This window comes from Athene noctua, chromosome 10 (genome assembly GCF_965140245.1).
Source record: "Athene noctua chromosome 10, bAthNoc1.hap1.1, whole genome shotgun sequence".
NCBI classification, from domain to species: Eukaryota; Metazoa; Chordata; class Aves; order Strigiformes; family Strigidae; genus Athene; species Athene noctua.
Window position 1 is genome coordinate 3,838,879 of NC_134046.1, and position 27,242 is coordinate 3,866,120.

Below are 27,242 nucleotides of genomic sequence, written 5' to 3' on the forward strand. Positions count from 1 at the left end.
CAGAGAAAACATCCTGAATTTAGAAGTTCCTTTGCAAATGGGGTCTTGCGAGTTGAGCCTCAACACAAGCATATCAGATGGATGTTAATCTATTGCAGTGTTACCCTGTTCCTGGATAAACTTTTTTTTTTTTTTTTGAAAGAGGTAAGATTCTATAAAGTTCTTATGCTGAGGATATGTCATCATTTTGGCAAAGATACTTCTGTCCTTTCTGCTGTTTCTCTCCAAGGGATGTATTTCACACCAATCTTCAGATGAGCTACACGGAATCATGCTGGTGCTGCAGTTGTGTTATCTCAACTCTCTGTTGACCAGTGAGATGCAAAGCCAAGCTGTCAGCCTCCCTCTGTGTACTTTTCAAATCTGTTTCAGGTGTGTGTGCTGCAAAAATAGAGGCTATGATTACACAATGCCCTCCATGTTTGTAACCTGTTACAGTGCTGGACAACACGCTCCACCAGGAACTGTATCAAGACCAACATAGTTTGTTTAAAGGGGAAGGGGTGTCTCAGTGAAGGAACAGCTCAGCTAGCCCCTCTCCAAGAGCGTGTTTACTGTGGAGCGTTCAGTGTTTGTCCTTCTGAAGCTAAAAGTGAGCCTGCAGCACTCGGAAACACCATCTGTTCCCGCAGCTTCCAGGAGATTAATTTCAGACCTGAAGACTGCTTCCTGCTATCCTCAATCTGAAAAGGTCAAGCTCAGGTTTCCCCCAGGGCGGGTTTAGGGGCTCTGGGCACAGGCCTTGCACTAAGGGCCTAGCACTACGGGGTCAGGCGCTGACCGCCCCGCCGGTGTAACCGGGAACTGGCCCTTTGCCCTGCCCGGCAGCGAGCGGGCCGTCCCTCGGGCCCGGCGAAGGGGACAGGCCTCGGGGCAGCCGTGGGCAGCGGCCGAGGAGGTCGGGCCGGGCCCGAGGCGCCGCAGGTCCCGGTGAGCGCCTCCCGCCCGGTCGCCATGGCGACGCCGGGGCCTGACCCCGCGGGGCCGCCGTAGGAGCGCGGGCGGTTCCGCGCCGCCATTGGCTGCGGCCGGCGCGCGCGGCGCGGGGGGCGGATGGCGCGGGCCGAGCCGCCGGCCGCCACCTTCGAGCGGCGGGTGCTGCGCGGCGCGGCGGAGCACCACTACCTGCGGGTCCGCCTGTGAGTGCGGGGGTGCGCGGGAGACCCCGCCGCCGGGGAGCCCCCCCACCCCCAGCCTGCCCTCTGCTCTGCTTCCCCGCAGGGAGCTGCCGGACGGCGGGGCCCGGCCGAGCGTGGCGCAGTTCAAGCAGCTGGTGGTGTCGGCGCTGAGGGAGCTGCACGGAGAGGTGGGCCGGGAGCGGGAGCCTTCCCTCGGCTGGCGGCTTGGGGCTGGGCCCCGGAGAGCCTTGCGGGAGCGGCCGGTGTGCCCCTGGCTTCCGCGGTCGGTTTTCTGTCGGCTCTGTCAGCCCTGGGAGGCGGGAGGGGAGCGGGGTCGAGCTGAGGGCGTGCGGAGGCAGGAGTGTCTCCTGTGGGCCTCTCCGTTAACTCGGTTAACTCTCCAGCTCACGTTGTGACTTGCTCCCAGTGAAGCTGGAGCTGTACGTTTTGTCTTAGTGTCACTAGTCAGGTGGCTGCAGCATATTTAGCGCGTAGAATCTGGGCTGTCGACGCTTTCGCTGTAACGAGGTTTATAAAAGGAGAACTGTGGGAAGGGAACAGCTTCGTGATGGGCAAGACCACACTAGTGCTCTTACCCTGTGTATTGCTGGGTGCCTTTAAACAGGCCACGTCACTGCTGGGGCCCTGTTTCTCCAGCTGTCGTGTGGAACTAAAAGTAGTTTGTATCTGAAGAGCTCTGAGAGGAAAGGTGCTGTGTGAAATCGAGTGGTGCTGTAGCTGAAATGCTCATCTGAGATTTGAGCGTAACTGTAGCACCTTTAATGATGGCATGTGCTGGTAGTGAATTCACTTGCTTTTAAACCACTATAAGAGCATAGGATGGTACTTATTTAATAACATATTTTTTCATAGGTTGGAGCAGCTTTGCCTGTTGATGTCTTAATATATGAGGAAAAATCTCTGTCTGCCATATTAAGAGTTGTTAGCAGGTAAGGCACAGTAGGTACGCACTTCAGATACTCCCATGAAAATATTTTTCAGAAGAAAACATAACTCTTAAGCTAAGAATGGTCTTTGAAGAATTAAGCCTAACTTACGGATGTCTGCATAGAGCATGCAGAAAATAAAAAATCACAAAGATTTGGTAACCTACACATATCAGTACGCTATTCCTGCTTTAAAACAGAATGGTCTGACAGGAACTAAGCACCATTGAAATATGTGGGTTTAAAATCTCAGTAGTAAAGATGAGAATGGTTACTCTGTTTAAATGGTGAAGACAACTGCAGGTGATTTATTGAGCTTAAAGGCACAGAGAGAACAAGAACGGGGCCAGTAAAATGAACTTGGAAAGGTTACAGCATGTATCGCAGTCATTGCAGTAACCCTTCAGTGTTACTACTAAACTCGTAGGTGAAATTACCTGCTGGAATTTCAGTTACAGTTAAGGTTTCATTACTATGTAACTTTTTTTTTTAAGATGTTTATGCAGCAGGAAAATTGGGAAAAAGAAAATTTATTAATATATTTAATTTTCTTTTTACTTAGTGGCCTTGTCAAGCTGTGGAGCGCTCTAACACTGCTGGGCTTCTACCAGAACAGGAGGTGTGCCTTTCGAGTGCTGCAGGTAAAGCCCTGTTGGGGCTGGATGGCTTCCCCCACGTGTCACACCTTTCTCTGAGGTGCTCTGGGTAGCCACGTGCACTGCCTCTTCATAGAAAGATGGTCTAGATGCAAAAATGACTTGGTTTGGGAGTGAAATGCTTTTCAGTGCAGGGGTGTAGACCTGCATTTAAGCAATTCTCATAATGAACCTTGTAAAATGTGACGGCAGCAGCTGTCTCATTACTTCATGGTTTCATTCCAGTGAGAAGTCCTGATCTCATTAATACATCTGTGAGAAAATAATTTCTGGAAAGTTTTGTTCTTGGCCCACATCTTTGTGCAGTTTTTTATTTCTTCAGTCATTGTTGACTGACCTCGTTTAAAAATTCATGCATGAACATGCACTTCCAGAGCTTATTTTTTTCCCAAAGGATGCTGCTTAATAAAATGAGTTTGAAGAATTCTTTGTCTCTGAAGCCATGGCTAAATAAAAATCTACTTGGGTATAGGTTTAATTTTTTTACTTCTGTGTAAAAGGGCAATTTAAGTATTTTTAATGTTGAGTGCATTTGATGGTGGTTTTTTTTTTAATGTTTTAGTTTGTTTCTTGCCTTTTTTTTTTTTCTTCCCCCTCCCTCCCCACTAGACATCTCCATTTCTTCTTGCGTTATCTGGCAACAGCAGAGAACTAGTCTTGGATTGAATGCAGTTGTTGGTTTGGTTGTACGAAGCAGAAGTTTCTTGAGATGTTGCAGTCCTTCAGGTGTGGAATTTCTGGAGGGGATTTCCGACAAAGAGCCTTGACAAAGCTACCAGTTACCAGCTCACTACTTGGATGTCCTGTACCTCAGAGTTTACACATAAAAGTTGGAGACAAAGCCGAACTTACCAAAGCTTTTACGCAGAATGATGTTGTTACTTTTTCTGATTTAACAGGTGACACAAATCCTTTGCATTTAAATGAAGATTTTGCAAAGAAATCTAGATTTGGAAGAACTATTGTACATGGAGTTTTGATCAATGGACTTATTTCTGCAGTTCTGGGTACTAAAATGCCTGGTCAAGGTTGTGTGTTTCTTTCTCAGGAGATCCGATTTCCAGCTCCTTTGTATGTCGGCGAAGAAGCCGTAGCTTCAGCGGAAGTTAAACGCCTGATGGGTTCTGTTGCACACATTGCAGTATTGTGTAAAGTCAGAGAAAGTGGGAAGACTGTTATGGAGGGGTCGGTGAAAGTCATGGTGTCAGACAGCGAGAGCTGTTGATCCTCCACTGCTTTATTATAAAGGCCAGAAACGTACGCTTGGTTTTGACTCCGTCTTTTTTACACAACTCACTTAATCCAGTAAATTTGCGACAAAAAATCCTTCAAAATGTGTCAAAGACAGTGCGTGAACTTAATCTTGACAGAACTGCATTTAAAGTTAGAGCTTTTCATTTTTCCCTGTGTACTGCCAAGATGAAACCAACAGAACTGGGCGCTTACTGTGACAAAAGCAGCAAGTTTAGACAAGCCTTTGCTCTGCTACAGTGGGAGGTCTGCAGCAGCGGAGCTTACATTGAGGCTGTTCTCAGCAAAATCGCAGTCCACACTGGCTAAATTCAGTTAAAACTCCTTCCCTCTTTACAGAGTAGTTGTATTGCTAACAAGCACCGGAGGGAGGGGACAGTGCTGTGTGTTTAACAGGCAGGAGGTATTGACACACCTGTAGTGCGAGATCTGTTGTAATCTCCAGGGCAGCTCTCGCTGATTGCTGGTAGTGCAGTGTGCTTGTCTGCATTTTCTGGCTAGTAAAGCCTTCCTTTGCTCTGCAGATAAGTAGTAGTCAGCCTTCACATAAACAAAATATAATTTGCCTGGTTTAGTTGGAGATGTGGTGCTCTCAGTACTTCCAAAGTCTTTAGATACCTTACAAACCCTGATTATAAACACACAAAGAAGTTATCTTTAAAGATAAATGCCTCCCAGAAGCTGAGTGAAGGAGGCTTTTGAAAAGCTGTAGTGTCACCGCTTGTGCTCCTGGGGGCAAGACGATTAGGGGCAAATGAGTTGAGGACTAACTGTCTGCTTTCTGCTCACTTTGCTGTGGGAACGTGCTTCCCTTTGCCTGCTGAAAGTACCTTGGTTGCTGGTAAAGCAGGCTTTTGGTAAATTCATTAGTAAATCATCCAGGTTAAATTATTTTAGTACTGACATAAGATTATTATACACTAAGAAACTTTTTTCAGGAACGATGGAGACCATCAGGACTAAAAGTACAGGCTGTCTTCAATCGGTGGCTCATCATTTTCTGGCAAAATCATCTGTTATCCCCCCACCTTCTCTGGAGCAGAAATGCATCCATAAATTGCCTTGGCTGCAGTTAACCTCAAAAGTTGTTTGCTACTAAAAGTTTGTCCTCAAACGGTGATGAAAGCTACTGGTAAAGCCGTTACGCTGTCTGGGTGTGATGTTTTGTTGTTAAACAAACCCCAGGTGTTAAATTAAACTGGATCAGAGGGAGGGGTAACGTTTAAACTCTTCAACTCCATTGTGCCCTCTATTGTCAAAGCATGGGTTTGGCCTGTTGGAAACACCGAACCGGTACTTAGTGGTACTTGGGAGAGCTTTCCTTATCTCGTATCTGTAGGAGACGATTCATTTCTTTTTTCCCGGGGTCACTGCCTGATCACGGGCTTTTTGCTTTTGTTTCTCACAGCAGGCGCACTCCTTCCCTTGTTCACCTGCCTCTCTAGATGGGAAGTCGTCCGCTTGATGCCTGTTAAATCAAATGCAAGGGTGAGACGGTGGGTGAGGGGTTAGGGCAATTAAATCTGCGGCTGACCCCCAGGGTAACTGCAGAAGGGTTAGTTGGGAACGGTCGCTGTGATTTAGCTGCTTAACCACAGTGCTCGGCCCACTAAGTAGCGCTGAAATAGTTTTCGACGGTGCTACAGCGAAAGGTTGTGGACCTCAATTTATCAACTTTAAAACTGTGGTTTGCAAAAGAAAACAAACAAACAAAAAAAACCCCAAACCCTAAAAATCTACGGATTGAGCAGAAGATGCTGTTTGATTTTTTTAAGGATCTTTTCACAGAATCGTTTAGGTTGGCAAAGAGCTTGAAGATCATCCAGTCTAACCATTAACCCAACGCTGACCCTTCCCAACTCCCCCAGATCCCTCAGCGCTGGCTCAGCCCGACTCTTCAACCCCTCCAGGGATCCCGGGGACTCCCCCCTGCCCTGGGCAGCCCATTCCAACGCCCAACAGCCCCTTCTGCACAGAAATCCTTCCTCAGAGCCAGCCTGACCCTGCCCTGGGCAGCCCATTCCAACGCCTTTTAACTTAAAAAAAAACCCAAAACCCTCAGAAGGTGAAGAGCGGCGGGTGCGCCCGCCCTCTGCAGCTTCTCTGCGAGGACCCGCCGTGTTTTGGGGTGAATCCCCCGAAGCTCCCGGCCCCCCCCCGCCCCGTGAGCTGACCCCGGGGAACCGCTCGGCGCCCCCTGGCGGTCCGTGCGCGGCCCGGCCGGTCGGCGCTAAGGCCCGGCGGCGGCGGCGCGGCGCTGCCGTGTTGACAGCGGCGGCCGCGCCGGGAGCTGCCCCCGGGAAGCAGGTTGGCGGGTGCCGGGTTCCCGCTCCCCGGGCCCCGGTATGGCCTTCATGGAGAAGCCGCCGGCCGGTAAGGTGTTGCTGGACGATACGGTGCCGCTGACAGCGCAGATCGAGGCGAGCCAGAGCCTGCACTCCCACACGGTGAGCGGCGCCGGCCGGCGGGCAGGCCGGGCCGCGGGGGGCGGCGGGAGCGGCCGGTGCCGGGGAAGGCGGAGGGGGGGGGAGCGAGGTGAGGGAGCGGGCTGGGCACCCGGGTCGGTGTCCGGGGTACGCGGGGCCGAGCGGGGCCTGCGGCTGAGCCCGGCGGGAGCGAGGCCGAGGGGAGCGGGAGGCGGGGAGGGCGCCGGGGCAGGGCCCGGGGCAGCGCGGGGGACGGGGGGTGCCGGGACTGTGCGGGGGCCTGTGGAGGGGCGGGAGGGTGAAGCGGTGAGGGAGGCTGCGGGGCCGAGACCCCCGGAGCGCGGGTTCCACCTCCCGGGCAGCCCGGGGAGCCCCCTCCGATGGGGATGTGGCGGTGCTGCCGCTGCCTGCAGCGAGCCGGGAGTTGTTCGGCTCCTTCTCCTCCTCCTCCTCCCTCTGCTCGGCGGGTTTTCCGCCGGCAGCCTGCCACGGCTCCCGGGGCCGGTACCACCGGGGGCTGGCGGGGCGCATCTCTGCGTGGGCTCCGGGTGCTCTGGGGCTCGCGTCCGCTCCGAGGGAGGCCTTGTGCCTTCTGTCTCCATTGAAGTCAGAATTTCTGTTTTTCTGGGGGTCTGTCGCAGCGTTGGGAGCAGAGGCGGGTTCGCTGCCTCACTTCAGTAGCTGTGAAGTTACACTGGAACGGGCCCCGTTTGCCGCCGGGTCCCGCTGGGCGGCTGTAGCCGAGGCTGTAAAGCTGCGGAGACGGAACCGAGGGGCCAGCCCCACTTTCTTTGTTGTGGGGAGTGATGACACTCGGCAGAATGAGCCCCGCTGGGACTTTTATGTCACACATTAATCCTTCTGGGACGTCTAGTCCACAGGCACACCACCTCCAGAGGAACTGTTGCTGTCTCTGGGCATGCAATAACAGCCCAAATTTCACAATCTCCTGTTTGCAATTAATTTCCACTTTAAACACTAGGTTCACTTATGGTGTGACCAGGCAGTACTGTGAATCGGAGAAAGGACTGGCTGTCGTTTCCAATTCTTGCTTTAGCAGAGAGGGGATGCTGGGCTAAAAAGGAGGCCAAGGAGGTACTGGAGCAGCAGGTTTGCTAGCGGGGAGTGTGTTCTAAGCGGAGAGAGGGTTGTTCCCTCTGCCCCTTACACAGCTCCCATTCTACGTCGTTGATCTCTCTTTCTGGTTCCTTGCATCTGATGAACACTCCCAACCTGAATGACAGTAATTGTAGGTTCACCACAGGATATACAACTCATCTGTAGACTGTCTTATTAAATACTCTTCCTATCAGTAATCTACACTTAAGAAGTGTTTATTGTGTGAGGAACTCACGCTAACTAACGTTCCAGTCTTTCTCTGAGCAGAAGTTACGTATGAGAAACTGTCCAGAAGATCTTGTGAACCTAGCAGGCTCTGGCTCTCAGTTGTTGCGGCTCCTCTTATAAATAACACTACTAAGGTTTATTTTTCTGACAAGCCTGATACTTTTTACCTGTTCCAATAGCTGAGGGGTGCGTGTGCCAAATCCTATGAGAAGTTGTGTAACTTCTAATACTCCCCAGTTAGCAGTCCAGATTACAGTTTCATTGTTAACTTGCTTCCATGGTGCCTTATTACACTTTTTTTTTTTTAGCTGGTGGAAATGACAATGGCTTTTTGTGTTATTTCCTTTGGTTTGCATGATTCTGGTTAGAAAAAAAAAAAAAAAAAGTCACAAAATTCTTTTAGAATGAGCACTTGGAAGTAGTTTTTCAATCCAGACTCTGTGTGTTGTCTTGTCTGGGTGAGTGTGATAGCAAATGTTGCTTCTCCCCTCTCTGTCTTTCATCTCCGTATTCTGTTACTAACGGATGTTCAGAAAAAAAATCTCTACTGATTTGTTCTGATCTTTTGTTAATAACAGAGTGCTGGAGCACTGTGCCTTTTGATTTAAAATCTGTCTCTAAGATACATCTATTAGTAATTGTTTGTTTTACTGCAGAAGCCTTGTTGATAGTTGAAAGATGGCTTGAAGTGTGTGTAGCACAGATGGTTTGTATAGAGGCAATGTGGATAACAAAATACAGGAAGCCATAACAGAGACTTCGTTTCTCATTTGATCCAAATTGACTATTTTGTCATTTTGGACACTTCATCTTATGTCCCTGGTACCTGAATAATTTGTTTATTGGTGGGTGATGCTGTCCCTGATTTGAACTTTCGTGGTTTAAACAAGCCACACAAATAGAGCCTTGTGTTTGAAGAGGTGTGTAAATGAAGCTTGTCTAAAAAAAAAAAAAAAGGTTTGAAGTGCTGTTGTGGATTGTTAAGACTGTATTTTACTTTGTTATAGACATAAGGAAGTAGGCTGTCATTAACTGAATGCTTTTTGGGTTTGTTCCTCATCCCACCTCAAAGCGGTATCTTCAAAAGATGTAGATCTGTACAATTCTTCATCCCCAACTAATGTTTGGAGAACTAGGTCTTCACATGCTAGACTTATTCTAAAGCTGAAATACAAAGGCATCCATGAATACATTTTCTTTTCTTTTGTCTGCAGCATTTATTAAGATTTTATAATGCTTAGCGTTGCAAGAATTGCTTTAAACTTGGATTTATAATTTTTTTTTTTTTTCCCTGTAGATAATTGCTTATAAAAGCACTTGTATGAAGATGGTTTAGGCTCAGATTAGGTGCAACTTTAACATGGCAACTGAAGCAGTAATAATGTCAACCTTCTATGGGTGCTGAAAATAGCCAGCCTTCTGAATAACCAGCTAAGGAAAAGGTGAAGAATTTCAGGAAAAGCTCTGTAGACATGGTGGAAAACCATGCAGAAGACCAAAGCTTGTGTCAAATTAGTAGGCTGCTTGTCTATTGTTCTAAGCAGCTTCTGTTAAATTTAAATTTAATACAACAGACTGGGTAAGTGTAAACTTAATAGCACTGAATCAAGGGCTGTACTTGGCAGAGGCTGAGTTTCTGTTTCCTGGAGGTGAAGGTGAAACTTAAAAAACAAAACTGAAAACAAAACCTAAAACTACTACATACTTACTTGAATTCTCTGGAAAACCTAAGAAGGCACAAAGCTGGTATTTAAAATGTACTTTTGAGGGTTTGCACTTTTTGCTTAGTGAGAGCATATGTCAACCCCCTAGTAAATGTGGGTTTTAGATTTTTAGGAAATCAACTGCAAAATTTTCTGATATGCTCACAAGCTCTTCATGTTTCTTTCAAGTCAAGAGAGCTCGGAAGTTCTTACTTGAGTTAGTACATCCCAGCTGGTACATAATCTCCATGCTTTTGTGTTGCAACAAAGAAATCGTCAGCTGAGGTTTTCTTTCTGCATATTTATTTCCAGTGACAATTGAAGATGAAAATGATGCCTTTTCTTTTTTACAGAAGTTGTTTCCCTAGTTAAGTGTGTTACAAGCAATCCGAGTTTTATTGGAATGTGCCCTTACGTACAAATAGTTCTACAGTGCAGCGTTTATGGAGTCCTTTTCATTTTGAGAGCCAAATAAATGTATATTTGCAGGCACATTCCAATGGTACCTCACTTAATCATTTGAAATTACACGAGCAAACCATGTCAGCTTCATTTTGTCTCTCTCCTGCTACATGCTTTAATCACTAGCACTGCATAAAAAGAGTAACTGTAACTTCCAGGAGTGTGTTGGGCACCTTCTCACAAGCACGGTTCAGTGCTCTTGGCAGGTATGTGTACCCACTGTTGCGCAGAAAATTGTTCTGTTGCCATCGCGTTCCTTGAATTCAGTAGGAGTGGAATTACATCCCATATATTAATTTATTTGCAAGTGTCTCATCTTAATGCTAAATGTTGTGTTCTGAACAACAGAGGCGTTTTCAGCACTGAAGCTTTAATAAATTTTGGCTGTTGAACTTGCTTCATATTGCAGTATTTCATCTTTATATTCACTATTTAAAAGTGACTTTCTTTCTAGGCCTTGAAATAGGATGCTGTTTTCTTCCACAGTAATCTGGACATATTCCTTAATAAGATCTGCACATCTGTATATACAAGTTTTAGAGCATTTTACAGCAGTAAACCCACTAGCAAGTTATACACATACTTCTGAACATTCCTTAATTCTTTTCTGAAGTGATTTTCCCTTTTCATGCATTTCGTGTTGAAATTGAAGTAGTGAAACAACCAATTTTGCTGCAGTACATTGTTGTCTTAAAGGCATTTTAAAATGAACAGCTGAAATAAATCGCTCTTGTAGCGTACTTCCAGAGTTTTTAGTTTTCCTTAAGCATGATGAATGTTGACACTCATAGCTTTTAGATTAGAAAAATGTTGAAAAAGCATTTATATTTGCCCTGTATTGTTCTGTGATACAAAAATGGAGCCATATGTTTCTAGAACTGTGGTATTTATTTTAAAAACTTGTAAAGGACTTTGCACATCTGCTTTATAACACATTCAATCTCTGCAAGGTTGCTTTCACTATTTAAAAAAAAAAAAAAAAAAGAGAAGTTACTTTCAGAGGTGGCTTTAGACAGGGGACTATTAGAGTTCACTTGTTCGAGGTTTTGGAAATGCAGTTCCTCCAGTGGGCTTAGTGAGTAAGCTTGACTATATCCCACCTCCCCCCCAGCTTGAGCTAGGAAAAGATAGCTGTTTCATCACACCTAATTTTAGATCTCCCAACCTTATGGTTTCCACTAGTGAACTTACTAAATTAGTATTGTGTTTGTAGCTCCTGCAAAGATCACAGTCAAAATATTAGCTGCTGTATCCTACCTTAGTAAATCCATTGCCTTAGAGATCTTGCAGCATAATTAGAATATTTTTATTGGCTACTGAATGTTTCCTGCAAAATAGTGAGTTATTTGGTTTTTCTGGTGAAGGCCATGGTGATGCAGGGTACTGAAAAGCTGTTATTTCTCTTGTTTCTCTCCAGAGCTTTTCTTGTTCAGTGTTTCATTACATGCAAATGTGTGTCCTATTTTATTTTTTTTTCCTGCAGTTGGCCTACTTCATAGCTTTCACTTATTGAATGGCTTACTCATTACTACACCAGCGATACAGTGTGTGTGGAACTGTATCATGTCCCTGGACAAATGCATTGTTTAAAATGCAGGTAAACACGGCTGCTCGTACCTCAGATGGGCTTAATGGCAGGTTGTACGATGGCAAATAAACACTATGCCCTGTAGGGAAGAGGTCCCCGAGTCTGAGCAACTTTCCTAATTTTGTTGCTACTTTTCACATGGGAGGTTTTCTAAATAAACATTTAAAAGAGCTTCTTACAAGAAATTGTTCCAATCCAGCCTACTTAAGCAGGGCTTGTATTCATGCTTAATTAGGCTTTCCTCTCTTTAATGCTTATGAAATAAAGCCCTTTCAAACTTCTAGTTGATGTGACCTGAAGGTGACCTGGATCTTTATAATGGTTGGCTTTTCAAGCCTGTTGGATTAAACAGATGTACAGCAGAAATCTGTGGAAAAATAGACTGGCTATCCTGAGCCAGAAATTTAGAGACTATTTTCTTGGGAAAACAGAATATATTACTCAATATTGGCAAGATTCTCTTGTGTTTTATTATATGAATCTCTAAATTTGTCACTTGTTCTTTCTTATTTTCTCTCTGCAAAAACCTTTCTTTCCTCTTTCTGTTTCAATAACTAGGAAAGATGATAAACAGCAATCGTTAAACATTTGGACATGCTTTGCTGTGTAACTTTCACCTAGGAATGATAACAAAATTATCTGAGCAGCTCTGAGCTGCTGATGCTGGTGTTTTAACAAGTGCTGGAATACTAGGGACTAATCTTGGTGAATTTGGAAGGAAAATCCACCTAAATGTTGGCTCTGCATGAAAATGGGTAAATTCGGGATAACGTTAATCTGAGGCAGTGGTTGTGAAACTGTTATTGGCAAAGGATTGGAGAAATTCAGTGTGGTTGTCACTGATCCACGTGGGTGTTTGGAAAATACTCTTTTTCAGAAACTCCATCCAGCTCTCTGTAGTGGTAGGAAGAAGATTTTAGGAAATGACAGCGTGCAACTAGGGTCATAGAGCTTTCCCTACTCCCGACCTCCTCCTCCCAGCACAGTTTCCGCTTTCTTAACTAATTGGAGCAGCCAGGAAATGATCCTGTAGGTAAAACTGCTTTGCTTGGCATCTTTAAAAATGTATATTGAACCGCTGGTGGAATATCAAGGTTGGGGCAGTACTGGTAGGAAGGGCAGCGGATGGACAAACCTCGCCTGTGTGGAGTCTGGAGGGACTCAGGGAGGTTGTCTTGGGGAATGGTTTTCTGGCCTGTCTTGGTGGTGGCTCCTATATAGTTGCTGCCAGTGAACTTGCTGCCCGCAGGCAAAATCAATAGCAGAAGGTTGTCGCTCTCCTGTAAGCTGAGACCTTTCTTTGCCAACTAGCAGCTGTCAGGGCTCCTTTGAAGTTCTTCGGTAAACTGAGTCATAGGAAAGATTTTGAGCCATTCACGTAGGAGTGAACAACACCATGGGAATTTCTGCATGACCGTAGCCAACCTAGACCTTGCTGAGCCTGGTCATTGATCCTTAAAATTGTCAGGAGGAGTGAACTCTGGTAATTACTAGCCCTTTCTGAAGCCTTTTCCATCATATTTTCCTGTGTTAGCTGATGCAGCTAAACAGAAATGATCGTGAGTGTGCCTGTCTGTGTTCCTTATGCTTTTGTTTATTTCCTATGGGCACAGTCTCAGTCCCAAATCAGCCTGTCTCAGAAGAAAATCGTCGTAATTCAGATTTTTTTTTCCTAAACAAAATAGAATTTGGCAGAGTAATAAAGGCTTTTATGCATTTAGGCTTTTTTCTTGCAGAGTTGAAAGCTCTTCTTTGGTCCTATGGGAAGCATATATCAGTGGTGCTAATTATAATCCCAAGACAAGCTTGTTGCCGAGCGGAGGCAATAGGAAGTATCAACTTGTCACTGAAACTCAGCATACTGTGGTCTGCTGATTATGTGCAGCCATGGCGGATATTGGGAATGGGATTGTATTTCTTATCATGGCTTTTCTACTGTAGCTATTCTTTGGCTTTCAATCTCATTATCAACTTTGGTAAAAAACACCCCAAAACTCAGAAAACCATTTAGGCTTTTTCATTAGTTGTATTGACAAGGTAGTGCTGAGGTGGCCAGCTCTTCGTTATGGTCAGTGCTGATGGAGTGAGTGTGGTGGGGACTTTTTCATCCAGGTAGAACTAACGACCATGTCTGAAGAGCGATGCTGCCTTCTTTCAGATTGCGAACCCCATGACGTAAAGAGGGGACTTGATTAGTCCTTTAGGGTGCCAAAGCAGAACTAGATGGGAAAAAAGTGCTTGAGTACGTGTGGAAAAAATAGTTGTGGCCTAAATCTGTTTTTTTAAATATGATTTTACTGTGAGAATAAGCCCTAGGCCCTGAGTTGTTTATCACTAGGCTCTCCAGAAGAGACAATTGTCATATTGATCGGAGTGGTTGTCTGCAATAAGGTGCTTTCACAGTTGTCTAATGAATTTGTGTGTTCTGCCTGTCCAGGAGCATTTTCTTGGGATACAATAGAAAAGGTTAATCGTTGGATAAAGAGTAAGTGCTACAAGGGATTGAGCAATGATTCAATTTTTTCAAAATCCTCGAAAAGATGAATGACTGAACGTGGTGAATCATTACTGACGTGGTTTTTCAGAGAAACAGCCAACGTTCCTTTGAGACTTGCTGAATAAGCAGTTGCTGCAATTTTTGGGCCTCTTCCTACTTCCCAAAACACAGCAGTGATCACAAAACAGGAAAAGCCACGTTAGTGGTGAATCTGGGTCTCCCCGTGTCCCTTTAATTGGTTTCTGTTGCAAACCAATTGTTTCCAAACTGTTTCCAAACATAATTACACTGGTTGAATTGCAGTCAGCTCTGTGGATTTTTTGTTAGTATTTCTGAGGATTTGGGCTTCTCGTTTTGCAGGAAAATACCTTAATTATAATTTTGAATGGGTTAGAGAAGAGAATATGGAGAGACCGTGTCAGGCTGACTTTCTGAAAATAGACACTTTAATTCCAGAATAATAGTTACGTGTTTTGGTTTGTGACATCTTGGATTTCTGTCATTTCCAACCAAGCTGCTAGGACATGAAATATTTTAAATCGCTTTGGTTTTCATGCTTACTGGTCTTGAATTTGTTCTCAAGGCTAGATGGTTCAAAATTGCCACAGATATTTAACAGCTGTTGATAAAGGATATTTTAAGTGAATTTTAGAAAACAGAGTAGTGTTTTTGCCTGAGCAGCACTGTGCTCTGGAAGGAAACTTCAGTAAATAAATTCTGGATTAGTTAAGGGTGAACACCCAAGGTAATGCCATCTGGTGTTGCCTTTGCCTCTTGTCTGGAATAGTCATAATTCTTGATTTACTCTCCTTTTCATGGTGGTTAATGTTAAATGATAATTTAATTCTACGTAGGGATTCTCTGATGTGTCCCACTTTCTTTGCATCCAGTGGTGTATTTCTGTTTTTCAGTGTACAAGCTTCTAATTTCATCTGAAAGAAGAGAGTTAGTTTTGTCTGGTTCTGAGGGCACTTCACAGTACCTGAAAAAAGTTGTTAATAAATGCCTGTAGTGGATTTTTAACTGTGAAGCTGAATTTATCATACTTCATGGATCAAACACTCAATTGAATTGTGGTATGCAGGTACATGCCAGGTAGTTATTGCTACAGAATGGACAAATTTGGTATATAAACTCAAGATGCTGGAAATGCCTTTGTTTATTTGTTGTTATTTCATTATTGTCTATTCATGATAATTTGGAATGCAGCATTAATTTTAATACCTGAAAAAATTGTGCATAATGCTCTGATCTCTCCTTTTTGTGGGTGTAAGACTCCTAGTGATGTAAGCAGTTCAACAAAATTAGGTGGCGTCTGAAATCGAAAAAAATTGTTCAGCACTTTACATAAAATACATTTGGAAGTTTGTACCAGGGTGAATGAAGTCATCTGAGCTGAATAACAAATGATTTATCATGTGATGCTTGCTGCACTGCAGGCAATAACTGGGTGGGTACTCACGCCTCGCTTGACACAAATGCAAAATGCTTTTTTACATGTTCCAGCTTAGAAATACTGTGAGCCATGGCTTGAATTTGTTTTAGAATGTCTAGTTCTCTCTTTGAATTTTGTAGCTGCAGGTGTGCAGTGTGACCCAGCGTGTTCCGTGAGGAAGCCTGAGGGATTTAGTGGTACTTGGAGCACCGGTGGTGGGTCCTGCCACCCCTGGCCGAGCACAGCACAAAAGATGAATGTGCTTAAAAGGTGCTGGGGACATAGGCCTCTCTGACAAAGTCAGACTGGTGCAACTGGAAGGAAAGTGTAAAAGCACAGGTATCTGTGTGGCTTCTTCCCCTTCTTCTGACTCTGGGTACTCTCCAGCTTTCTTCAGTGTTGGGAGTTGCGTTTTCTCAGACAGCACCTTACTTTTTGGCTTTCCATTTTCATGTTTTTCAATGTAAATTATGTAGCTGTGGGTTTATCTGTGTAATAAGACCTTAAAAAGAGCTGCATTTATAGAGCATAGTATATGCAAGTGGTACAGGAAGTCTCTGTTACTACACTTAGCCCACGTTAATTTTATTTCGTTGCTAATTATACAATATCTAAAATGGAGATTACAGGCTTTCTAGGAAAAGGACTTGCCTCATTTGTGATCTTTGAAATGTCAAAAGAGCTGTTTTCAAAGTTAGAGTAGGGGTAAACAAAATCACAGCTTCCTTGAAGTTTGTCTGATTAGGTGTACAAAATACTTGGCATCTGTTCTTGCCATAATTAGATAAATCTCAAATAACGATATTGCTGTATTGACCAGGTATTAGTCTACAAAAGGTGCAGTGGAACTTGAAATGAAGAGATGGAAAATAATCGTGCTTTATGAATGTGACTGTGGTGGGAGAATTAATTAATTCCTGAAACTTAAAAGTGTTTCACTGAGATTTAGATATATCTGCATAGTTAATATATAAATAATTAACATTAAGCATGCATTATAAATGAAGAATTATCACCATGAGAAACTGCTATGTTCTAGTTACTCAAGCATGCCCCAAAGCTTTTTCCGTAACCTTTCTTGTACAAAAATAATTAGAGGTTGGGCAGCTGTAGGTATTTGCTGGCGTTTATTCTGTTATGATGGTGGCAGTAATTCCTGGGGGCTACTTGTTAGATATGGGTGAGGAGAGGTTTCTTCAGCTGTGGTCAGCAGAGATGTGTGGTGAGTATGCTCTTACTATCTTTTTCCTTCACTAAATGAAACTGTTCGAGTGCTTCACAGGTCTGCAAACACTTGGACCTCTCTGTCTTCTACTCTGTAAAGCAGAGAGACAGCTGCTAGTGATGGGTCTGAGCAAGCCCAGCTCTGACCTTCACCTTGGTACTTAAAATCTGGTTCTGAATGTTTCCTAGTTGGATAATGGTTATATTTGGAGAAGTACCTAATAACTTTCTTCAGCTCGTTAGTTCTCATTTCTAATAACATTTTTCCTTTTATTAGGAATATATAATCCGGGTTCAGAGAGGAGTTTCAGCAGAAAACAGTTGGCAGGTAATTTCTTAACCTGTGGTTCATGTAACCAGGATGCCTTTTTTAGGAAGAGCTTGAAAATTGTCTCTTCCTAGCTTTTTAAATTTGAGCTGGGGAGGGAAATGTTCGATTGGAATTGAGAACATGAAGTGCTTGATTACTTTTGGTCAAAAACTAAGAGAAAACCAGTATTGCTGCCAGCTGCAGAAGGCACGTTGTTTGCTGCTGTTGTGGATATTCCAGGAAAATTGCCTGTTGTGTTTCTACTGTGTGTTGCTACAACCATCATTTTTAAATCTCAAATGCTGGTTTGCCTTCCTTAGTGCTAAAATCGCAGCCTTGCTGATACATGACCAGTGAAACCTAGAAGCAGCAATAAAGATGACTATGAAAAATTGTTGTATCTAATATGGCAAAAATGCTACGTTTGCAGACAACTCTGCTCGCAAATATTTTTTTAAGCTGTTCTAAGATAATGTTTAGAAATGCATTTTTGCTCTGGTTGAGATGTGATTGAAAGCTCTTCTTTGCTCCCTGGCAACGTGACATAAAGCCAGCAGTTATGCATTTGTACAAAAATGGTTAAAAGAAGAAGATTATAACTGGGAATTATTTTTCTTTGATGGGATTTTGAAGAGTAAAATGCTAATGGGAAAAGCAATATATTTCTTGAATTTTGTCTTTATATTTTGCAGATTGTGAGGCGATACAGTGACTTTGACTTGCTTAATAATAGCTTGCAGGTAACTTTCACCCGTGATACATAAATATAAAATGTCATTTAGAGGGATATATTTAAAATGGCTCGTGATATTTTTATATATATATTGCAGTGAAGAAAAAAAAATACAAATTCACATAGCTGTAAAGAGAAACTGTGATTTCATATATAAGTTGGATGTATACATTTTTTCACCCTTGTGTTTTCTCTTGTAAAATTTTAATTTTAGCATCAACAGGACCAATTTATGTAGAAATGGAGGAAATTGGCAGATACTGAATCTTTCCCTTCAGTACTGTGACTTGTTCCGGTTTTATGTGTTATTATTTGTTCCTCCTTTGATTTCAAGAAAACCAAGGCACATACCAACCTTATAAATTCAACATTGAAGTGCTATGGGTCTCATTATTTATATTCGTCTAAAAGCACTACCAGATGCTGCTTATCATGTGATGGTTTTCTGTATCACTGGAAAGTGTTCCTTAGTTAAACACTGGACTTACTGTGTGTTTTCTTTTGCTGTCCTAAAAAGCATTTCTTTTTAGTTTGTGTGGGAAAAAGCAGGGTATAGGAGTGTGTTTGGGAAAAGGGGGGAAGCAGCAGTGACTCGCATCTACAGGAGTGAAACCTGTTACTCAAGATTTCCATAGTACTAGGCAAATAAGATAAAGTGAATGACTGTGCGATTTGAGGATAGATTTTTGTGACTCTGAAATTTTTTTCCTTGTTAAATGTTGTGTGAATTCAAGAACTTAATACTGCTTCCACTTCTTCTTCCCCCCCCCCAATCAAATCAGCTATTTGCTTGAAGAACCTCAGTGAGCAGAAACACGTAAGGGTGTTGAATTATGCGCTCTGACAGTCTCCTATAACTGATTTCTATGCTAGAAGGTGGATGGGAGGGCAAATTAGTCATAATTCAACAGATGAAACGCGGTTGCCTTGTGGAATTATTTTATTTAACGTGTTCCTACGTGCTACCGTAGGAACTTTTATCATAACCTAGAAACCTTTTGTGTGATGTGCTGAATAAATGCAATACAAAGATGTCTCCTGCTCCAGAGAAATCCAAGATTTAAGATTAGATAAGCACCCGTGGGAACACAAAGAAATGAGATAGTATTAGTTGTCATGGTACATCATGGTCATTGTGGTCTTAACCACAGTCAAGTTTTGATAGAAATCACAGAGAGAGAATTTTGAGCAAGTTTTAAAAAGAAGGAAGAGTTCACTTTTGCAGCCACATATAACAAGCTCCTCTTAACCGTGGGGAATAGAATGTGTTAAGGCATGAAAAAGCTTTGTTGCATTCTCATTTAACTTTCAAATGAGGCGGCTTTAGTAGAAAAGGCAATGGACCTTTAAGACTTGAAATTCAGAAATGACAGGTACTGAAAAGTTAGGCCTAGGTGGAAGGTCTAGAAAGTGAAGGTAAGTAGGTTATGTGTGATGTAGTGTGGAAGGAAAAGGCCTTTGTATCTGAGACAGAGGCAAATGATGAAAGTGGAGGGTTCAGGAGATTATTTGAGAGCAACTCGCATAGTGGGGCAAGGAGGACTTTGAAATGAGAGAGCGATTTTTGCAGATATGAGATACCAAGATCTGGGACAAGAATGTCAGCTGCTTGGATGGCTAGAAAAGATCAAAACAGGACCATGAAGACGTACCTCTGACTGGGATAGAAGGATGTGCAGAAGGTGGCTAAATTAACAGGTCGTGTTCTTCAGCACTTGGTCTCCTTCAGTGAAAACTACTGCTCACCCTTTGTTCAGACTCCCATTTCTGCTTTCCACAGTCTGGAAAGGTGAAGATGTATCTCTGCTTGGAGACAGCCTTTCCTGGCTAGGGCAGAGAGCTGCCCTAAGAGGTGTAATTCTTCGTTATCTGCCCAGCAGAAGGGCAGGAAGAAAGTTTTAAGCCTTTATCAAAGATGCACAGCTCTGCTTTTAACAAACACCACTGCTCCTCCAGCCTAGTTCTGTATGCCAGGGCTTGAGAGACAGCAGACAGTAGCTGATGAGAGGCATGTTAAAATTGTTCTTTTCTCCCACTGTTTTGGAGTTTTTTAAGAATTGCTCTTTGTGATGCTGGAGCTGAAGTTTTCTGATCCATTAAGACATGCAGCACTCCTCAGTTCTTTCCACTCAGAACTCTAAGCAACAATATTTCATCCCAGTATTCAAGTCCCGTGACGTGTTTTTAAACTCTTGAAATTCTAGTCTAGTGTATATTAAAATTAAACAAACAAAACTCCAAACAAAACAAAACACCACCCACCCCAACAGTGTAAAGCAATGAACAGTAAGAAAATACCAAACCCCAGTCTCCTTCCTTTAAAATTAAAATGCTGGAAAAACTGCTGGAACTTCTTTCATGTGCAAAGCCCCAAGTTCTTCCAGTTCTTGTGGCATATACTTGACCTCTCTGTAGGTTTGGGTGGTTGTGTTTGAACACATAGCTGCCGCTGAGTTGGAATGCAACTTTTCTGCTGTTAGTCTGGTGCTACCTGTATAATAATAGCAAGGACTGAGAATTTCCAAGCTGTCCAGGCTAGCTCTGTCTGTGGCCCTGATCTGCGTCAAGAAGTTTCAAACCAGATTCTCTGAATGCTCAGCTACGTACTGGGTTGAAAAGCTCCTTCCACGCTGTCTTGCATTTCTTCCTCTTCGCTTGTTTGTCAGAGATGTGTGGAGATCATTGGCTACTCTTCTGTTCGGTCAAGCGAACTACTGGTACAGTATTCGCAGCAAGATATCTGGCTTTTGTGAAGCATTTTATTGCAGCTTTTGAACAGACATTCCTGAGCAGCCTGTGGTTTGAAGATAAGAACGTTAATTCCCAGGTTCTTCTGTGGCAAAGCCCATCCTAACTCCAGTGCTGAACAGGGGCCACGGAGAAGTACTGCTCGTGATTGAAAGCATGCAGGGTCTTTGCTAGGTCAGGACCTCAGCGAGGTCCTCTTCTGTGGTAGACAGCGTTCTCACTGTGCTGTGTGTTTTGGCAGGTTGCTACAAAAACCTGGGGGTGAATGTTACTTTCTGCTGGAAAATAGCAGATGTGTGGTTTGTTGAAGTAAGTTTTAAACAAATAATAGTGGTTTGAAAACATCTGAACTAGAGTCCTTTTCTCTCTGATTGTAGCTAGCTGTCAGGTCAAGAAGGTGATTATGATTTGACATGCTTTTCAAGTGAGTAATACCAGAAATGGATTTGTTTTTTGTTTAGAAACATGTTTTAGAATCGAAGTAAGAGCGGTCTGCCAGATGAAAGTTCTGTATGCCTTTGGTGTTAAAACTAATTGGTGAATTACTGGCTGTAAGTGGTATATTGTTGGTTTAGGGTTAATTCCTGAATATTTTGTTTTCCTCTTGGGTGTAAAAGAACATTAAAAAAGCACTCAGTGGATAGGATGATTTTCATTAACATCTTCTGTAATTCAGGCATGGCTATAGTTCTTTTCCAGCCCGTGATTTTCAGTCAGAAACTGGAGAAGTAGAAGTGCTAAGGTTAGTGGGAGGACAAGTCCTGTGTTCGAGAGGAGGTAAAAATGAAAAGGGATTGCTACTTCTGCCCCAGTTTGAACTAATCCTTTACTTTTTTTCCACTAGTTAAAATGAAAATTGGTCAAACAGCAAAAGTCCCTGTCTTTTCCCTGGTGAACTGTTTGCTTTAGAAATGAGGTTATTGCATCTGGTGTCATTGATCCTGCATTACATATTTCTTGAAGATAACTCCCATGGAGATTCAGCATACCCAAGGCAGGTGCTTTGATCTGCAGGACAACAACGTGTTAACAACATGAAAAATTTATTCTGGCAATTCACTTGACGTAACTGCATATAAACACTGAAGATGATCACTTTGATCTGACTTACATAAGGCTTTGAATTTCTGCAACGTTTTTTCATTGTCCTATTTTGAAGTATTTCTCTGATTTTATCTGAAGTTTTGGATCACTTATGTCAACATAAAACAACTACTGTACATCCACTGGTAGATTGCAGCTATTTCTGGGTTGAAAGATGTATGGCTGTTTAAAAACTGTACAGCAAAAAATTCAGAAGAGAAAATGGGAAAGTTGCACCATATTTGAAATGACAGATTTAAAATACTGACGGTAAGGACTTTAAATTACCTGTAAAGGCAGTAGAGGCAAAGGAAAGTAATTAATCTGCACTTCATGAAATAAAAAAGCATAAATCTTATCCAGAGAAAATGGTAAGGTGTGAATTGGTTTTGTGCTGTGGCGGAGGTGTGTGATAGAAAGAATTTGGCTGAAGATTGTAGCCATTTAGTATCTGAAAGTTTTGTGTAGTGATCTTAAATGCATGACTCACTAGCAAAAATGTGTCTCCTCACATCTTCAGTGTTGTTCCACTTCCTAATCTCTTCACAGTCGGATGCGGGCTGTTGTCTGACTGCCTCACCCTGATAACAGTACTTAGAAAAAACAGAAAAGCTTGTGTATACACGGTACAAAAAGAGTTATCCAGTAGTTAGCTTGCTGCTGAGAGTCTTTCTAGGTTACTAATTTATATCCCCGAGCCATTTTGAGAGCAAGGTTAGTAATTCTTCCTCTCTTTTTAAGATCTCAACTCTAAGTCTACCTCTTCCTCCAAAAAAATTGATTGGAAATATGGAACGTGAATTCATAGCTGAAAGACAGAAGGGACTCCAGGCCTATCTTGATGTAATTACTACCCATCACATACTGTCTAACTGTGAACTGGTGAAAAAATTCTTGGACCCAAACAGCTATTCTGTAAACTACACTGGTAAGTAAGAAATTGCAAAACTGCGTTACGGTTTCACTTCAGCATGTGTGTGTATCTTCCATGAATGCTGGCAAGCATTTACACTGAAGTGTGGGCGGTGGATGTGGGGAACAACCTTCAAAACCATCATACTGTGCCCGTGATTATATATGATAACGTTTCTCCAGCTCTGTGCATGAATCATGCTGCAATTGTCAAGATAATATTTGAATTATTTGACAGAAGGTGAGGGTCAAGATCTATATAAGCAGAACTTGAGGGAGGGGGGTTGGTGAGAGTGACATCTACTTTTTCACAGTTTGTGATAAATGGGGAGGGTTGGTGGTTGGAAATTATTTGCCTACCAGAGTGCAAGGTGGAGTTAAGTTTGTCAGCTCTGTATTCTGTTAAAACAGCAGATCTTCTGAACGCTGAATCTTGGCGTTCATCGTGGTTCTGAGGTTTTTCAAATCAACAGGAACAACTGTGGTCATCTTGTCTAGGTGCCACTATCACTTTGGGTTGTGAGACTTCCTAGAGCTAATTATCTGAGCTAGGTTGAGTACTTTTTCAAGACCTGAATAAATCAAACACCCTCTCCCTACAAATGTCAGTAAAATCACTGCATCCCTTAAAATGATATCCCAGTGATCAGTTCTCTTCATTATTATTTCTTCGAATTTGTCTGACTTCAGCCATTGGAAATTGTTAAATATTTGTCCTACAGACTGAAAAAAACCTTCCCGTTAGTGGTGAAACCCACTCCACAGATTTAGTCCGTGGGCAAACAACTGACTCTTTGCAAAATGCAAAGCTTGTTTTCATAAAAGCAGAGCCTACTGAAGCAGGAACTTACTGCTTCCTTCTCATTTGTCTTTTTGCTCCCCCTTTATGTAACATTCTTGTGTCTTCAGCTTCAAAGTGCAAAGAACATTTCCCGGATGTTTATGATAAGCTGTGGAGGAGTTGTAAATTATTAGTAACTCTTTAAGGATGCAGTTTGTCTGGCTAATGCTGAGAAAGCAATTTAAATCCTCTAGGAGACACTGTGACTTCTGTGTTAGTTCTGAGCTCTTTCATCAAGGTTTTATTCAGCAAGCTGTTGGGAAGTTAGTTGCAATCAAGTCATTGCCTGTGGTCTTTGGAGACACCATCCGTTTGTCATTTCTTAGATACTGGAGCAGTGAGCTGATATTTATTGCACTGTTCTCTCTCTTTTTTTGCAGCATATTTTTAGAGAGAGAAGATGCAGTGCAGAAAGATCAGCATATCCATACCTTTTTGCTGTGTTTCTATGCCAAGATAAGCCATGTTAGAGAAAACTCCTTGTTGGCATGATTCCCTTTTTCCCCCCTGCTGTCACCACTTCTCCCTGAGCTTTCCCCTCAGATTCCTTCATGAATAAACTAGTTGTGTTCCCAGCTGTGGGAGAACTCAGTAACCAGAAGGGTGTCTGCCCCCCCTGCCCTGTGAAATGTGTGGGTATATAGCAAAATCCCTTTGCCTGCACAGAAAAGGGCAGAATAACACATAGTGAAACAGAACGGGTTAGTTTACATGTAGTAATAGTGATGTAAAAGCTGTTTTACAGGTATTGCAGAAACATTTACTGATCTAATGTAATGTACACCTAGTGTGGGAAATCTTAGCTGTGAGCCTTGGATTTAGACTTGGAAATGTAGATCTAGTGTAGATAGAATGCAGACTGGTAAGCTAAGTTTTCCAAAGGCAGTGCTTGCTTTGTTTTCTCTCTGGATTTGAGTTATCAAGTTAAAAGTGCAAATGGCCTTTAACTGTGTTTTTATCTGATTTCCTTTTAAAGTGATTTTGCTGACTTTCAGTCTGAATTCCTGCAGGCTTTCTTCTGGCATTGAACCTTACCTAATATGTGGATAATTACATTATGTAGTATCTTAAAAAAATTTTATCTTTTTTTTTTTTTTTTCTCTCTTTCTTCTTCTTCTCCTTTTCCTTTCCAGAAATTGCCTTACAGCATGTTTCAATGTTCTTCCGATCAGAACCAAAGTGGGAAGTGGTAGAACCATTAAAAGATATAGGTAAGAAGAGCAAGTATGTGTGAAGACTTGTCTGATTTTTATTTTTTTTCAGCTATACAAGTTGTTCTAAGATTGCCATAGTATCTTTGCTTACAGACCTTGTCCTGCCTGTAAGCTTTGTGATATAATAGTGTTTAATTAAAGCTGCTGATGACTCTTCTTTTTGTAGGTTGGCGTATACGTAAGAAATATTTCTTAATGAAGATTAAGAATCAACCAAAGGAACGGCTAATGTTAAGCTGGGTATATATGCTTTCATTTCATACTCAAGTCTCTCTTAATGAACCTGGCTTATTTCATTTATATTGGCTACCATACGTGAGTGACAGTGAGATAGACTTAGGAGCTGAGGCTTTGAATAAGCCTTGGAAGCCCTTAGGTGGATGTGTGGTGTGGGTGTTTCTTTGCTCTGGTAGCAAATCCAGTTTGCAAGTTTCTGTGCCTGGTCATCTGTTCCCACTCCTGCACATCAGGTTTCTTTAGTTATAACGATGCAGCTATTGACCAGCGTATAAATTTTCCTGCTGAAAAGAGTAAGATGATCCTTTTCAAAGTGGTGGGTTTTCTTCCTTGGTTCTTCAGTTGTACTGGCGAACTGATAGGTGAGAGAGGCATGAATTGCTCCTTTAAGGTAGACATGTATTGACACCAAACAGTTTGTTGTTACTAGACACTTGCTTATGCTCCTGTGCTGAAACATGCTGGCCTCATGCATGGCCTCATACGAGCACAGCTGTTCGTGAGGCTTCACTGGAGAGCAGATATTGCTGAAGCCTGCAGTCAGAGGGAAGGGGTTTTTTGCTGGAGAGGAAGAAGGTGGAGGTTTAAGCCTTATCAGTTCACAATGCACACAGACCCCAGTTTGGGGCTGGCAGAGTTCGTTCGGTGGTGGCAATGCACGTCAGATCTGGGGGAGGAAGGAGGCAATAATACTTCCTTATGGTCAGACGCTTTGTATTGTAAAGCCGTGGCCTTATTCAGCCTCTTCAAGTCTCATTCTGTATGTGGAATTTCCTTGCTTGCTCTTCAAATCTACCTTCCAGCAGCTGTCTTAATTTGTGAGAGCAGAATATAGATCACGTTTTCCTTATGGAATGCAACATCTATTATGATGCCGTTCTTTTCCTATTTATTTTCAGGCTGATCTTGGCCCTGATAAATACTTGTCTGACAAAGACTTACAGTATGCTGTGAAACTTCTTTCTTCCTGTTCTGTGAGTATTACTTGAAAACTTTTAAATGGTGCCAGCACAAAAGTGCTTGTCAAGGACTGCTCTTGCAAAAGCACATGTAGCCTGGTAGACAGTTTGTAATTTTAGAGTTGCTTTCATTTGAAGATGTGTGAGCCTTTTAATTACATTTCCCACACAATGTGAAGTAACATGTTCTCAGCACAAATAATAATCCTGCAGGATTATTGCAGGAGATTCAGACTTGTGGTTAATTTTTTTTTTTTTTTTTTTTTCTTGTGCAGTACTGTGAGATCACGAGCTTTTATTTCAACTCCTCAACATGTCCAGGTTGTTAGGATAGTGCTGTCTAGGTGTAATTGCTAACCCGTGTGCTGGGGATTGTCTCAGGCAGTAGTGGACAAGGCAGTGGAATGAGTGTTGTTATTCTTTCAGTTCTTTGAACTTAAGACAGGAGCGTTTTATTAGAAGTACAGGGGAGGCTGTACAATTTTAAAGCTCCTGGGCAATGCCACGTTATAAATCCAATAGGCGTCTCTATCTGAAAAACTGAAAAACTCCAAAAGGAGTTTCTCTTTAAGGATGTTAAGCATGTGGGAGACTGGCTGAGGAGGATGGTATTTAAACTCGTAAACCTCTGTGCAGTCCTGGAACCCAGCAGATGAGCACAACAGAAGAGGCTGAAAACTAGGCTTCTCAACCCCCAAACCAGATTGAAACTGATGGATTAAAATAAGACATGAACAAGGGGTCTTTTCTTAACTAGCTATTTCAATTAGTATATGTGTTGCATGTGTAATTTACTTCCAGCTGTGCTGTCTCATTTGGTTTGACAAAGTTGCAGGAAGTTGTTATAATAATTTCTGAAGACATAAAAAGTGTTATGACAGCTATTAATGCCAAGTTTCCTTATGTGACATAGTTGTATAAAACTGTGAATGAATTTATTGGTTTAGCATGACTTAAACCTGCAGTAAAGCTGCTCAAATAGAAGTGTTAATGGTGCTGGATTCTTCATTTGTCTAAAGGGCCAATCTGGTTTGTTAAAAATAGTGATTTTTTTTTTTTTTCTTATTTTTCAATTTATGTGGAAATTGAACAATGTCGTTGTGAAGTTTTCTTTGCATTTACTCCTGGTTAAGACTGAATAACTTGAGCAGATGTCACTGACAGAATCCAATTTATTACCTTAAATATATAGGCAGAGCTTTTCTTGTAAATCAAGCAAAACTGAATTACAGAATCTGTCATCTAACACTTACCTACAGTTTCTTCTTTTGGTAGCATCCCTATATTTACAAAATCACTTTTGCCACTGCCAATGAATCTTCAGCACTGGTTATTAGACCATTCAGTGAAAAAGGGACACTAAAAGACCTTATTTATAAGGTAAGATCATCCCCCCCCCCCCCCCCCCCCCCCCCGCTAAGTCAAATGGTAGAATGTTTGCTGGATTCACCATAGTATGTCTTTTATAAAAGTGTTTACCATCTATTGCTAAGCAAACTAGGACAATTACTTGCTTTTCGGGGCATGATACTTGATATGCATGTTTCTTTT

General features: G+C 42.5%; 3 protein-coding genes across 21 annotated transcripts in view; all 3 read left to right on the forward strand.

Annotated features, from left to right (window-relative positions):
- The first annotated feature begins 1,032 nt into the window (after positions 1 to 1,032).
- RPP14 (ribonuclease P/MRP subunit p14) lies at positions 1,033 to 3,562 on the forward strand. Its single transcript, XM_074914120.1, has 5 exons — positions 1,033 to 1,139; positions 1,222 to 1,306; positions 1,992 to 2,068; positions 2,628 to 2,706; positions 3,331 to 3,562. The coding sequence occupies exons 1-5, from the start codon at positions 1,054 to 1,056 to the stop codon at positions 3,385 to 3,387; spliced, it is 384 nt and encodes a 127-aa protein (XP_074770221.1). The 5' UTR covers positions 1,033 to 1,053; the 3' UTR covers positions 3,388 to 3,562.
- HTD2 (hydroxyacyl-thioester dehydratase type 2) lies at positions 3,431 to 3,981 on the forward strand. The gene has a single exon (XM_074914119.1). It carries the CDS (start codon positions 3,431 to 3,433, stop codon positions 3,944 to 3,946), a length of 516 nt encoding a protein of 171 aa, XP_074770220.1. The 3' UTR covers positions 3,947 to 3,981.
- Positions 3,982 to 6,230: 2,249 nt separating this feature from the next.
- PXK (PX domain containing serine/threonine kinase like) overlaps positions 6,231 to 27,242 on the forward strand; it is a 36,721-nt gene continuing 15,709 nt past the window's right edge. For 10 of the 19 annotated variants that reach the window (XR_012634271.1, XR_012634270.1, XR_012634273.1 and 7 more), the window contains exons 1-8: positions 6,231 to 6,419; positions 16,932 to 16,982; positions 17,657 to 17,704; positions 22,270 to 22,456; positions 24,415 to 24,492; positions 24,662 to 24,735; positions 25,632 to 25,706; positions 26,967 to 27,071. Coding sequence is in view for 15 of the 19 variants with exons in the window: in XM_074914229.1 (XP_074770330.1) it covers positions 6,318 to 6,419; positions 16,932 to 16,982; positions 17,657 to 17,704; positions 22,270 to 22,456; positions 24,415 to 24,492; positions 24,662 to 24,735; positions 25,632 to 25,706; positions 26,967 to 27,071 (720 nt within the window). In the remaining 4 variants the exon portion in view is untranslated. Of the gene's footprint in view, positions 6,420 to 16,931; positions 16,983 to 17,656; positions 17,705 to 21,714; positions 21,799 to 22,269; positions 22,457 to 24,414; positions 24,493 to 24,661; positions 24,736 to 25,631; positions 25,707 to 26,966; positions 27,072 to 27,242 lie in introns of those variants that run through there. The other 9 variants (XM_074914232.1, XM_074914234.1, XM_074914242.1 and 6 more) reach the window with 4 other exon arrangements.